Here is a 12,113-nt window from a genome sequence, read left to right as displayed (position 1 = left end):
GCGCGCCCCCGGCAGCAGCACCATGTTGAATCGCGTCCCCGGGCCGAGCCGCCTGAGCCGGCGGCGCTGAGAGGCGGGCGAGAGCCGGGCCGCGGGAGGGAGGGAAGGAAGGGGTGGGGGCCGCGCTCGCCCCGCGGCTTCGCGCGGATCCGGCAGTCGCCTGCCCCTCTAGTTTCGCTCCGATTTCTTTAAACTTTTTTAGAAATTCCCCTCCCTCCTTCCCTCCTCTCCCCCTGGCCTCCTGCTCCCTCCTTCCCCTCCTCCTCCTCCTCCTCCCCCTCCCTCCCTCCCTCCCTGCGCCGCCGCCGCCGCCGCCGCCGCCGCCGCCACCGCCGGCCCATGACTGAGCCCCGCCGCCGCCGGCCGAGGAATGGGCTCCGGGCTCTGGTAGGAAGCGCTGGGAGCGGGGGGCGCTTTTAAAACACCGATCTGGGTTTTTTTAAAACCTCCTTTGAAAAAATAATGGCAAACTCGACGGGGAAGGCGCCTCCGGACGAGCGGAGAAAGGGACTCGCTTTCCTGGACGAGCTGCGGCAGTTCCACCACAGCAGAGGGTGAGAGCAGAACCGGGGGGGCAGCGCCGGGGCGAGCCGGGGCGAACGGGGCTCTCCCGCTCGGGCCGCCGCGGGGTCCCGGCTGACAAGTGCGGGGCTTTCTCTCTCCCGCAGGTCGCCTTTTAAAAAAATCCCTGCGGTGGGTGGGAAGGAGCTGGATCTTCACGGTCTCTACACCAGAGTCACTACTTTAGGCGGATTCGCGAAGGTGAGTGGAAGTTTTAATTTGTATTTCCCTCTCGCTGGCCTCCTCCAAAAAGTCTCCTTTGACCCCGGAGTGGGCGCTCGGGGCCGGGGGGGTGGCCTGCGGGGGCCAGAGGCGTTCTTTTCGCTCCCAGCCGGTGGCACGGAGGCGGACGGCGGCGGGGCTGTTTTTGGCCTGGTGGCTCGCGTGCGCGCGGCGGGCGCGGGGCTCGGCGGGCGGGCGGCCCGGCGCCGGCTCGCGCCCTGCCCGGTGCCCGGCCGGCCCGGCGGGGTCTGAGCGCCGCGGCGGGGAGTGCGGGCGTGCGGGGCGCCCGCCCGAGCCCCGCGCCCGCCCCGCGCCCGCCCGCCCGCTCGCTCGCGAGTCAGCTCTGCCGCCGCTGCCGCTCTAGCACAGGCGGAGACACAGAGACACACAGACTCTGAGAGCAGTTTTCGTGCAACTCAAAATTAGCGCGGGCAGGTTTAACATCGATAATCGGCTGCGAAATGATCCCGGCAGCCGGGGGCACAGCCTCGGCCCCGTCGCCCTCGGTTTATACAGCTAACAAAAGAAACCAGGACCTGTCTCCAAATAGCCATCTTAGGCTTCAAGGCTAGGCAGAAGCTGTAGGCCTCAAAGAAGGGCCTATGGAGATGGATAGATCTGGGAGAGGGATCGGAATCGGCCCCGGCCCCGGCCCCCCCAGAACCTGCGGACGTCGCTGTCCGGAACAGTATTGATCCTTTTGAACTTTTTTTTTTTTTTTAAAGTGTAAACGGACCGCGTTGAGATTTAAAAGGGGGCGACAGAGGGACTTGCGATTGGTTATTGTCCGGGCTTCAAAAACAAAACAAACCCACCAACACCCCCCCTTCCGCCCCCCAAAACAAAACAAGTGCTATTAAATACAGGGCTCTCGGGTGAAAACACAGTGATTCAAGCAGCCCTTGCTTAGCTACTCTTACGGATCGAGCCGAATCACCCACCGATTCCTGAGGGATCTGCAGATCTCTGTAGAATGGGTATTTATTTCAGAGTTAGGTTAGAGTTTTCTTGGATTGTGCACTTTCAGACAAGTGTGGCTGTGTTTTTAACAGGTTTCTGAGAAGAATCAGTGGGGAGAAATTGTGGAAGAGTTCAACTTTCCCAGAAGTTGTTCTAACGCTGCCTTTGCTTTAAAACAGTATTACTTGCGGTGAGTAGTAGTGACTCTTCCAACAGTGTTGGGAAATAAGGGACTTATGGGGAGACTTGTTTTACAAAAAGAAAAAAGAAAAGCCCCAAGCAAGAAACAAACCTTGCACATCAGTTTCTAAACTTCTGCTAATTTCAGTCTGAGAAACATTAAATATCCACAAGGGAGGTTCTAGGAAGGTGAAAGTTTTCCTCACTTATTTTAGGATTGTTTACATTTTTCATACAGAATCATTACAGGTGACACCCCACCCCCCATCTTGATAAACATTCTTTTGTGACATTGTTATTGATTGCTTGATATCCACAGAGGGGCAGAAAGGTGATGCTTAGTAAAAGAGTCAAGATAGTTAATGAAACTTTGTATCCCTTGGGAGATTTTTTCTTTGTTTTGGAAACTCCTTTGCCTTTTTAAATTCTGACTTGAAGATTTTGTTAAAAAATGAAACCTCTATGTGGAACCGTGTTAGTGAGTAGATTTTCAGTAGAATGTTTCTGCATAGCATAGCATGTTGGTGCCTTAAGTGTCCAGGATTGTTTTTTTAAAAGAAATTCTTTATGTTTTTTGAAATTTTTGACTGACTGAAAAACATTTAAAAGGATTGTTATCTATTTAGGAAAATTAGGGATGCTACAAAATGGAATACTATAATTGGGAGTTTCTTTCATTCTCCCCCTTTTTTGACTATTTGACAAAGTACATTTCTTATTTAGTTGGCATGCGCTACAGTTTAGATAATATATTTTGTGATTCAGCATTAATTTTTCTGAGTTTTTCTCCTAGGAATACTTTCATATTGTAATGTATTATGAGGTCGTCGTTTATTTTTCATATTTAGTTATCCAGCGGTTCTTTAGTTGTGTTTGTTATTTAACACTAAAATAATACTCTTCATTTTTTTTTGTTTCTTAATAATGATGTTATAAGATGGCCTTTTTTAGGTAGTGTGGCTACTGTGTAATTTGAGTTTGGCATTTATCATTGCTCCAAATGCAGTATCCAAATGTGGATATACTGTGTTATGTTCAGCATTCTAGAATAGGAAATGCAGTAATTGCACAGGTGTGCTTTCTATTGGCTATCTTAGATTGACTTCAGGCTTGAAGCTGAAGAGTTCACAGAACTTTGTGAGTAGTTACTGAGCTGCACAGATGTCTAGAAAATATTAAATATGGTTAGTTATCTCTTGTGATTGTGTGATGGCATGTGTCAGAGTGCTTTTTAAAATAAAGGATTGAAATGAAAAGCAAAGTAAAACTAAATTAACCTCCAAAGCTGTTGGATTTTGTAATGTGGTGAGAAGTAGAGAATTTTTCATTTGTGGTGATAATTATTTTTTCAGTTACAATACCGAGGAGTACTGTTAATACATGTCCTGATTTTCTGATAATAAGTTTGAATCATTTGGGTTTTAGACCGTTTAAAATACATGTTTTAAAGTTCTATCTAATACTTATTGGATGATTTATTGATTTCAGTATCCAGAAGGTACTGTATGATATATATGTTTCATGGGATGTGTGTTTTTCTGAAGAACTCCCGGTTTATTACAAGTTACATAAATACTGTTTTTCCAGTTGTGATTTCTATCTTTGGATCATATCATCCATTGATTATACTTATAGGTACTATTTTTAACCATATAGTTTCCAGATTGTTTGGAACTCTTTATATTGTTCTCAGATCAATTTGAGTTTTATGCTCTCATTAGAAGCTACGTTTTGAACTATGTCCTTAGCTAAACTTGTTTTTCCTCCATATGTCACTCTCCAGGTTTGTTTTTGTAGGGTTGTAGCTAGGCTACTAGGAAAAAAGTTGAAGCATTTGTTTTGGAAAATAAAACCATGTGAAGATTTGCATGGCTTGTAAAGAAATACAAAAGAAATATGCTGGTCACAAACTGGGTACTACCAACCTTGGAAGATTTTTTTCCATAGTGGTGTAATATTGCTCAGTTAGAGGACATGTATTATGCTGGGTTTTACACCTTCCTCTGAAAAATCTTAACTGGCAGACAGGATGCCAAGCTTTCACAGTAATTCAGTTACTTAACCATAAGAGTGCCTCTTCATAGTAAGAAACAGTAATCAAGTGACTTTGTAAGTTCCCTCTTTGATATATTGAATTAAATATCATGGTTTCTGATAAGTAGATAATGCAGTGTGTTTTATAAATCACAGGTGGACCAATTTTTAAAAAGATATGAACGGCTGTTTCATTTGACTTCTGTAAGATTGTCATTCCATGTGTTCTCATTTACTCTGCAAGTTTAATATTTGCTGACATTCTTCTGTAGTTTCATTATTAATTAGATGGGTAGTTGTTAGCCTGGTATTTTATGATGTAGTTTCATGATTCTACTTTTAAATAAAGAAGAGCAAGCTAATACGCTGGTGTGTGTGCACATAGATATGTGTGTGTGTATATATATGTATATGTATATATGTATGTGTGCATATATATATATATATATATATATATATATACAGTAGCATTTTTGTGTTCATTTTGATGCATAGACATTAAATATAGAGACTTGAGTTTAATTGTCTGTCTAAAGTTAGCTTGATTGTATCCGACATTATTCAGTTGTAGATTGTTTACAAAAATTTCTCACAGTCTAAAATTAAAAATGCAATTGACTGTTTTAACATTGGCATTTAAAAGTCTGGCTATTGCTCATCTGTGGTGTCTATATATTTTGTTTTCACTTAGGTCCTTTCTTGGCATGTACATCTCAGTATATCCCACAGATATTTATTATTGGACTATCTTTATAAGTTTAAAAAGATAAGATACAACTTCCTACATATTATAGATGAAGAAGTTAAAGTACAGTAGTAAAGTCTAAATGGCTTTAGAGGCATTTGTTAATTCAAAAAAATAGTTGTATTCTTGACATGTGTTCAGTAATATTTAATCAGTCAATTATGAATTCCCTTTTCTAGTCACAAGTGATTTTAAGAAATTAAAATATAATTGGAAATTACTTATGGTTAAATTTATGCCTGAGTGTATTTATACTCAATGTGTTCTTTATTTATTCAGTTAATTTTATATTTTTGTTCTGTTTTGGTGCTAATATTGGGAGACAATTTACAGCTCTTTTTGTTTAGAATTTAAAGCCTTGATGTGAATACTTAGGTAAATATTTCAGATATTTTAGTTGAACAATTTTGTTTTAGCTTACTTATGCCAAAAGTACAGCTATAGTCAAGATTAACTTGATGTTTCTAACACTTGACTTTTTGAAAAAGAGGTAGAATATCTTGGACTTAAAAAAATTTGTTGTACAAAACTGTATATTGCTGGTTTTCTTACAAGTGTTTTACATGTACCTACCTTTGGAATAGTCAGAAACTTAACTGTAGAGTTTTCAGTTTTACTGTGAATTTATTCTTCTTTTCCCCCTTGGTGGATGAAGCCTTCCCTTAAATTGTAGCAATGAACGTCTACATTTATCAGGTAAATAGAATAAATACACTTGTGTGTTGAGTAGTTAGTATCTACCATGTAGATCACTTTTTTTAATGAGAAAGCCTTTTATGAATCACTTGACGTTAAATGAAAGAATTTCAAAATTTTAATAAATAAGTAATAAATTGAGTTTGTGTATCAATAGAATTGATAAATGGCGATTTGCTCTCCTTATTTAAGGAATGAAAGTAATATGGAGACTGGAAGAAAAAGTGTATCTAAATAAATTATTTACATATGCATTTAAAAATTAATTTTATAAACTCTATCCTTTGTTCATTTTGAACAAACCTGATTTCGATATCATCTGATATTCAGTTACATTTTGGAGGGTGTGTAAACTTGTTGAAAGGAGAAGTAGAAAGTAGAAAAAGTTGAAAGACTTATCAGACCTCAGCTAGGCTGGTGGTGTGTCTTAGAAACCATGTTGTGAACAACTTAAATTTGCCCTCAAGTAGAAATAAATCTAACTCTTTCCAGGGTGGATAGTTTCACTGAGGATGCAAACTAAGAACTGTAACTCCCAGAAATGTTTATATGTTTTTTTGTATTTAAATTTTATGCCTTAGCCTTTAAGTAAAAATGTCTGTTCCTAAAGAGAATCACTTTTTTATAATCCCACCTCATCTCTGCTGTGGATTCAGTGTTTTCGTAGTTGGTTGCGTGTGAAATCCACTGTAACTTTGATAGAGAAGTACCTCACTTCTAGAATATTTTATAATCTGAAATGGAATTATATTGGAAGTTGGAAGGAAAAACATTTTAATTCACTGGAATTTAAATGCATTGGTCAAGTGAGTAAGTACTCAATATATGTTTTTAGGTAAAGTATTTAGAGTTGTTATTATTTGTGGGGAGACTGCTTATTGGGCATTTTCTTGAGTGGTATAGTCCCTACTGAAGTTGATTAGTAAAAATAAGGTTTTCTTGAATTGGGACATAAGGAGTTGTGGTGGGGGGTTCTCTCTCTATTTCTTTGATCTGCCACCACCATCCTCACCACACTCTTGGGTATTTAGAGTGGAGATTCCTAATTTATGCTGTATGAAACAGTTGTTTCCCTGAAATGTCCTTGAAAAGCGAAATGAATATGAGCATTATAACAATGCTAAATTTGTGTTACTTTATTGAGGGACTTCATAGAGGCTTTATTTGGTTACTGTGCATTGTGGATCTTAAGACAATTTGGAGAAACACTGTTACCTCCCTCCCGCCACCTGTAGTAAATGGTGGTTCCCAAACATCACCACTCATCGCAGGGGAATGTTTGAGGAACACCTGCTAAGTTCTGTGGAGCACAGTTTGGGAGACCCTGAGCTAGAATAAATGAGAGTTAAGGAAGAAAAATTTTAAGTGTGGAAAATGAGAAATAATTATGTGTATTTATATAGACATATATAAATACAGATTTAAATGATTTTTATGGAGCTATTAAGTTGTTTACCTTTATCAATGGCTGTGCAAAATTATATTGTTAACACTTAAATAGTTGTTCCAATAGGGGACATTAAAATTATCTTGTGTTCATTGCCAAGGAGAGAAAGGTAGCTGAATCATTGGTCACATTGTTTTGTGGTATAGTAATTATTTTTATTGAAATGTAATAGTCATGCTAAAGTCTGTATATGCTTCAGTTTTACCATTTTAAAAACAGAGGTCATAATTATGAATTTTGATTTCAGGGAAAGCTGTTTAGAAGTAGCTTTTGGTTTAAGGACCCAACTTCCTGGAGATAAAAATAGAGATGTTAGAACTAAAGATTGTCATCAAATATTTTATGGTTTGAAATTGTAATTGTAATTTTTATGGAAAGCAAAAGTGTTGGCTTTAAAATAAATGTAAATAACATGACTAGTTCAGTTATCCATAGTAGAGCCCAGTAAGTAGGCAGGTTGATTCTTTTTAGTCACAAGTACACAAAAATGTATATATATTGATTGATGCTCATATTGATTACCTATCATAAAATTTATTAATGGATTCTCTTAGTAAATTAAACTTTTGGGGGACCTGAAATAAACAGATGGTTCAGAGCAAATTGTCACTCTCAGTATCTTTCAAATTTTGTGAATTTTATTAGTGCGTTTTCAAAGAACTTTGTTATTGAAATGGAGTCTTAACATATATTTTTTTGGTTTCAAACATTAAAGAATATCACTTGTGCTTGGATACCTCCTGAGTATTCATTATGCTATGAATTCAAAGTTAATTCAGTTCTTCATTATATATACTCCTTGTGACTAGGTACATTGCAAAGATCTATTACTGGAACTGAAATCTCTTAGTGATATCTAGGAGTAGATGCTGCATTATGAATTATTGCCACCAAATGCTATATTCATACTTCAATTAGTATCTAAGTCAGTGTTTGCAGTTCTATCCCATCTTCCTGCAAGAGAATTTTATGGTGGGGCTAAATCTCTTGTTTTGGCTCTTTTATCTCATTAGTCTCTTGACGGTTCCCTTTCCCTTTTCCTGTCATGCCATTGGTTTATTGAAATAATGGGGTCAGTTGTCCTTTGTTGTTGCTGCTGTTTAATTCCTAAGTCGTGTCCAACTCTATGCAACCCCACGAAAGTAGCCCACCAGGCTCCTCTGTCCATGGGACTTCCCAGGCAAGAATACCAGAGTGGATTGCCGTTTTCTTCTCCAGGGGATCTTTCTTTAGAATGCCCTAAATTCTGGATTTGGTTGACTGCTTCCTTCTAGTGTCAGTTAACCTGTTCCTCTATCCCCTGAATTTATTTCCTAGAAACTATTAACATTAGATCTAAATGTTGAAAAACTTCAAGTTTAGTATCTTAGGCATTCTTGAATAGGTTATGTGTGTGTTTAGTCCCTCAGTCGTGTCCGACTCTCAGGACCCCGTAGACTGTAGCCCTCCAGGCTCCTCTGTCCGCGGAATTCTCCAGGCAGGAGCGCTGGGCTGGCTGCCGTTTCTTTCCCATTCTTTAACGGGTGGTGTGCTGTGCTTTCATCACATTGTGAGGCGTGTGATGTTCAGTTGTCCTGTTTTAGTGGTGTTAAGATTGATCAGGGTTTTAAGTATTAATGATCTAAATAAAACCTTGTATTTTTTAAAAGTATGCCCCAGGTGATTCTTAAGCACACTGAAGTTTGAGAGCAGCTGATCTAAGTATTGTAATTAAACCGATTTAGTTGCTGAGATAACTGGGTTAACTTGGCGTCCACATGTTGGCCAGGGCTGCAGCCAGAACAAAACCTCTAGGTGACACCTGGTCTAGGGGCACCTGCTCCAGCTGCACCTGTCATCTCTAAGCAGAGCCTGGATGCACCCTATTTTGTTTCTGGGCTCTAGAGAAGGTAACCCAAGGGCTCCACTTCAGTTGAGGGAGGAAAAAAGGATAAATGAACTACCAATTTGAACCTATCCTAAATGTATTTGTATAGTAATTTGGATTTTAAAAAATTAGTTAAAAATAAAATTTTCTTAATATCTAGTTTTTTTAAAAAGTAGGACTTTTGTAATATTTTCTCCAGATGGAATGTCATTTATTTTATTGAATTTAGTGAATGCTTTTTCCTCTTTGTGAGGATTTTGTTGGTCTATGCCAATACTGCTTAGGGGAGTTATATTGTATAAATTCCTTTAAAAATAACAGTACTAGCAATAGCTTATTTTGTTTCATGCACTTAATCTTCATTTTTCAAACCATTTTCATATGTGAGGTTTTAGTTTTATCATTTCAAATTTCAGAAGTAATTGCTATTATTTAATCTCATAAAAAAATAACACTTAGAAAAGAATTTCTTTACACCACTCAAACTCTTTTCTTCTGGAGCATATGGGCTGTTTAAAAAAAAAGTGTCTGTAGGTTATATCCAGCTTTCAATCCTAAGCGTCAGCCATAACTGCCACTCAGTAAGGTTTATTTTATGTATTTCAAACTGCACTTTCTCCCCTTACGTTTCCATTCCCTTCTCTGGCTGTAGACTTACTTAACATTTTACAAAGCATTGTCTTAGACATAACCCTACATCATTCATAGTTGTTAAATATCTTTGAGTATATTCCATGACCTAGGAATGTTTACCTTTTGTTTCTTTTAATAAATGACTTTTTTCATTACCATATAAAGGGACCAAACCAAAACGTTGCTTTTTATGAAGCAGGATTTGAAAAAAGTTATGTAAGAATCTTTTGTTTGAATATATACCTTATTGTGATAAGTTATCTTTAATTCTGTTCTTTGTTTCTGAGTTCTTAACTATTGTACTTGGTAAATTCTTACTTTTAGTGTCCAATGATCAGTTGCTCTGCACAGAGATGATGTTAATTGTATAGTTATACACATCTTTCATGGTGAGGTGTTTTCAGATGAAATTTGTTTTTGCCCCTCTCCTAGCCAATTGGTTATTTTAAATAAAATGTTAATGTAAGTATTTTATGTTAATAAGTGGGAACATTATTCTGTTAAAATAGGACAAAAACGAGGCTGCAGTTTGGTCCCTAACCGGTAGTACTTTAGAAATGGGGCTGAATTTAAATGTGTCAGTAATAATGCCCAAGTTGATCACACTTTTCATAATGGTTCATAGATCAAGTGAATTTTCAAAGTACTTGAGCTCAGATCAGACCACTAAGTATTTCATAAACAATATTTAGTACCTTAGCAGGCTGTACCTCCAAATGTACTCACAAGTAATAGGTCAAGAGTGCTTAAGTGATTTGGTATAATCTTTTTAGTTTACACCATTAAAAAGTCAAACTTCTGAATTTTTGAGTAGTTTTTCCAGGTAGCTCTACATTGCAATGTATTAATATAGTAATAAGAATCTGATTGAGAGAGAAATAATAAACCTATCATTTTCTTTTCTTCCCAAGTTTTCTTTTTTCAAAATTGTTAAATTTTTTTGCTGTCTATATGTACATTCTTTTTTGCACTTTATTTATATTCACCAATTGTTGTTTTGCCATATTTGCTTTGTAGTTTCCTTTTTATATGTGATGTTGCATATGTATGTACATGTATTATTGTTGTTGTTACTGTCATTTAATCATTTGCTGTCATTACAGTTACACTGACTTTCCTCCTAAATATAAGTGTATATTACTTAAGAAAAAAAAGTTATCTTGTATAATAATAGTGTGCACGCCTGCATGTTTAGTCACTCAGTTGTATCCAACTCTTTGCAATCCTATGGACTGTGTAGCCTGCCAGCTCCTCTTTCTGTGGGATTCTCCAGGCAAGAATACTGGAGTGGGTTGCCATTTCCTTCTCCAGGGGATCTTCTTGACCCAGGCATCAACCTGTGTCTCCTGCATTGCAGGCGGATACTTTACCCTTTGAGCCATCGGGGATACAGATAATATGACTATATTCATGTTAAGTTTTCTGAATTTGATTATTGTGATAATTAGTATAATGATCAGTTTCAGAAAGCAATGTGGATATAGTCGTATTATTTGTATCAGATACAAGTCTTATTCAAATTTTACCAGTTGTCCCAAAGATGTCTTTTATAGCATTCATACTTTAGTTGTCACATCTTTAGTTCTCCAGTCTTCTGTGATATTACCATTTTTGAAGAGTAAAAGCCAACTGTACTATAAAATTTGGATTTTTCTGAGGTTTTTTTCAGGATTAGATTTAGGTTAAGCATTTTTGGCAAGAAGCATATGATGTTACTTTGTCCTATTATTGCTGATAATGGCTTTGGTTAAGGTGGTGTCCTCCTGGTTTCTCCACCGTAAAGTTTCCATTTTCTCTTTTGTAATCAGCCAGTAACCCTCGGAGATGTACTTTGAGACTGTAAATATCTTGCTTACCATCACACTTTGCCCAGTAGTTGAAATATCCATTGACGAATCTTGTCTGAATCAATTATGATGACTATATGACATTTATTGTCTAATTTTATCATTTCATCTACATTAGTTGGCAATCTATGATAAGGAAAATACTGTTTCTTGTTTATTAAATATTTATATTATACAGTGGGTTAAAGTCTGTTATATTTTGCTGCTGAAGTTTGACCAAGAGGAGCCCATTCAAGCTGCCTCCTTTGTATTTTTTAACAAGTTATTATTATTTCTTAGCTCTTTCTTGCATTCTGACGAAATAAGATCTTCTAGAGTCAACTGTGTTTTGCTTTTCTTGCTCTGGCATCAGCTATTTCTTCTAGAAGTCCTGGTTCCTTTTGGTGTGGAATGGTATATAGAATCCAAGAATTGGGTGATAGATATGCTCATTGTTTTGGGGTTATCTTTTCTTCTAGGCCCTTTCAGAGGACAAAGTTAGAAAGTTTACTTATTTTAAATGTAAATATATGTATTGTGCAAATCGTAAGGCTATACTGATATCTCTAATTAAGTCTGCACAAGTTTTCTCTTGCCTTCTTCCACTCTATGTATCTTCCTTCAACTGTCTTTAGAACACAAGTTTCCAACACCAGTGTATTTGTCTTGTTAGTTCTGTAACACAAAGAGAATAGTTTCAGAATCGTTATACCCGTACAACTACAAACAACAAACCTGTGAAGTAGAGTTGCAGATTTGTTTACATTTCTTTTTATATTTAGTTAATAACTGTGTTAAAAAATTCACAGTGTTTGGATTCTTTTTTTGGGGGTATTGTTTTCACTTAGAACTTTAAAGTTCATATTTTTTCCTTTTGTATTCAGCTTTCTGTTTTCCCCATTATTTGTTCCTTTAATTTTATTTATGAATATGTAAAATCCT

At 37.6% G+C, this 12,113-nt stretch overlaps 1 protein-coding gene across 1 annotated transcript in view; it reads left to right on the top strand.

Annotated features, from left to right (window-relative positions):
- Nucleotides 1–329: 329 nt before the first annotated feature.
- ARID2 (AT-rich interaction domain 2) overlaps nt 330–12,113 on the top strand; it is a 179,316-nt gene continuing 167,532 nt past the window's right edge. Inside the window, exons 1-3 of the mRNA XM_061129468.1 lie at nt 330–554; nt 669–762; nt 1,836–1,933. Of these exons, the coding sequence (XP_060985451.1) occupies nt 463–554; nt 669–762; nt 1,836–1,933 (284 nt within the window). The 5' untranslated portion in view covers nt 330–462. The remainder of the gene's footprint in view (nt 555–668; nt 763–1,835; nt 1,934–12,113) is intronic.

This window comes from Dama dama, chromosome 3 (assembly GCF_033118175.1).
Source record: "Dama dama isolate Ldn47 chromosome 3, ASM3311817v1, whole genome shotgun sequence".
NCBI lineage: Eukaryota > Metazoa > Chordata > Mammalia > Artiodactyla > Cervidae > Dama > Dama dama.
The sequence above is the reverse complement of the archived record's forward strand: the minus strand, read 5'-3'. Positions and strand labels throughout refer to the sequence as shown.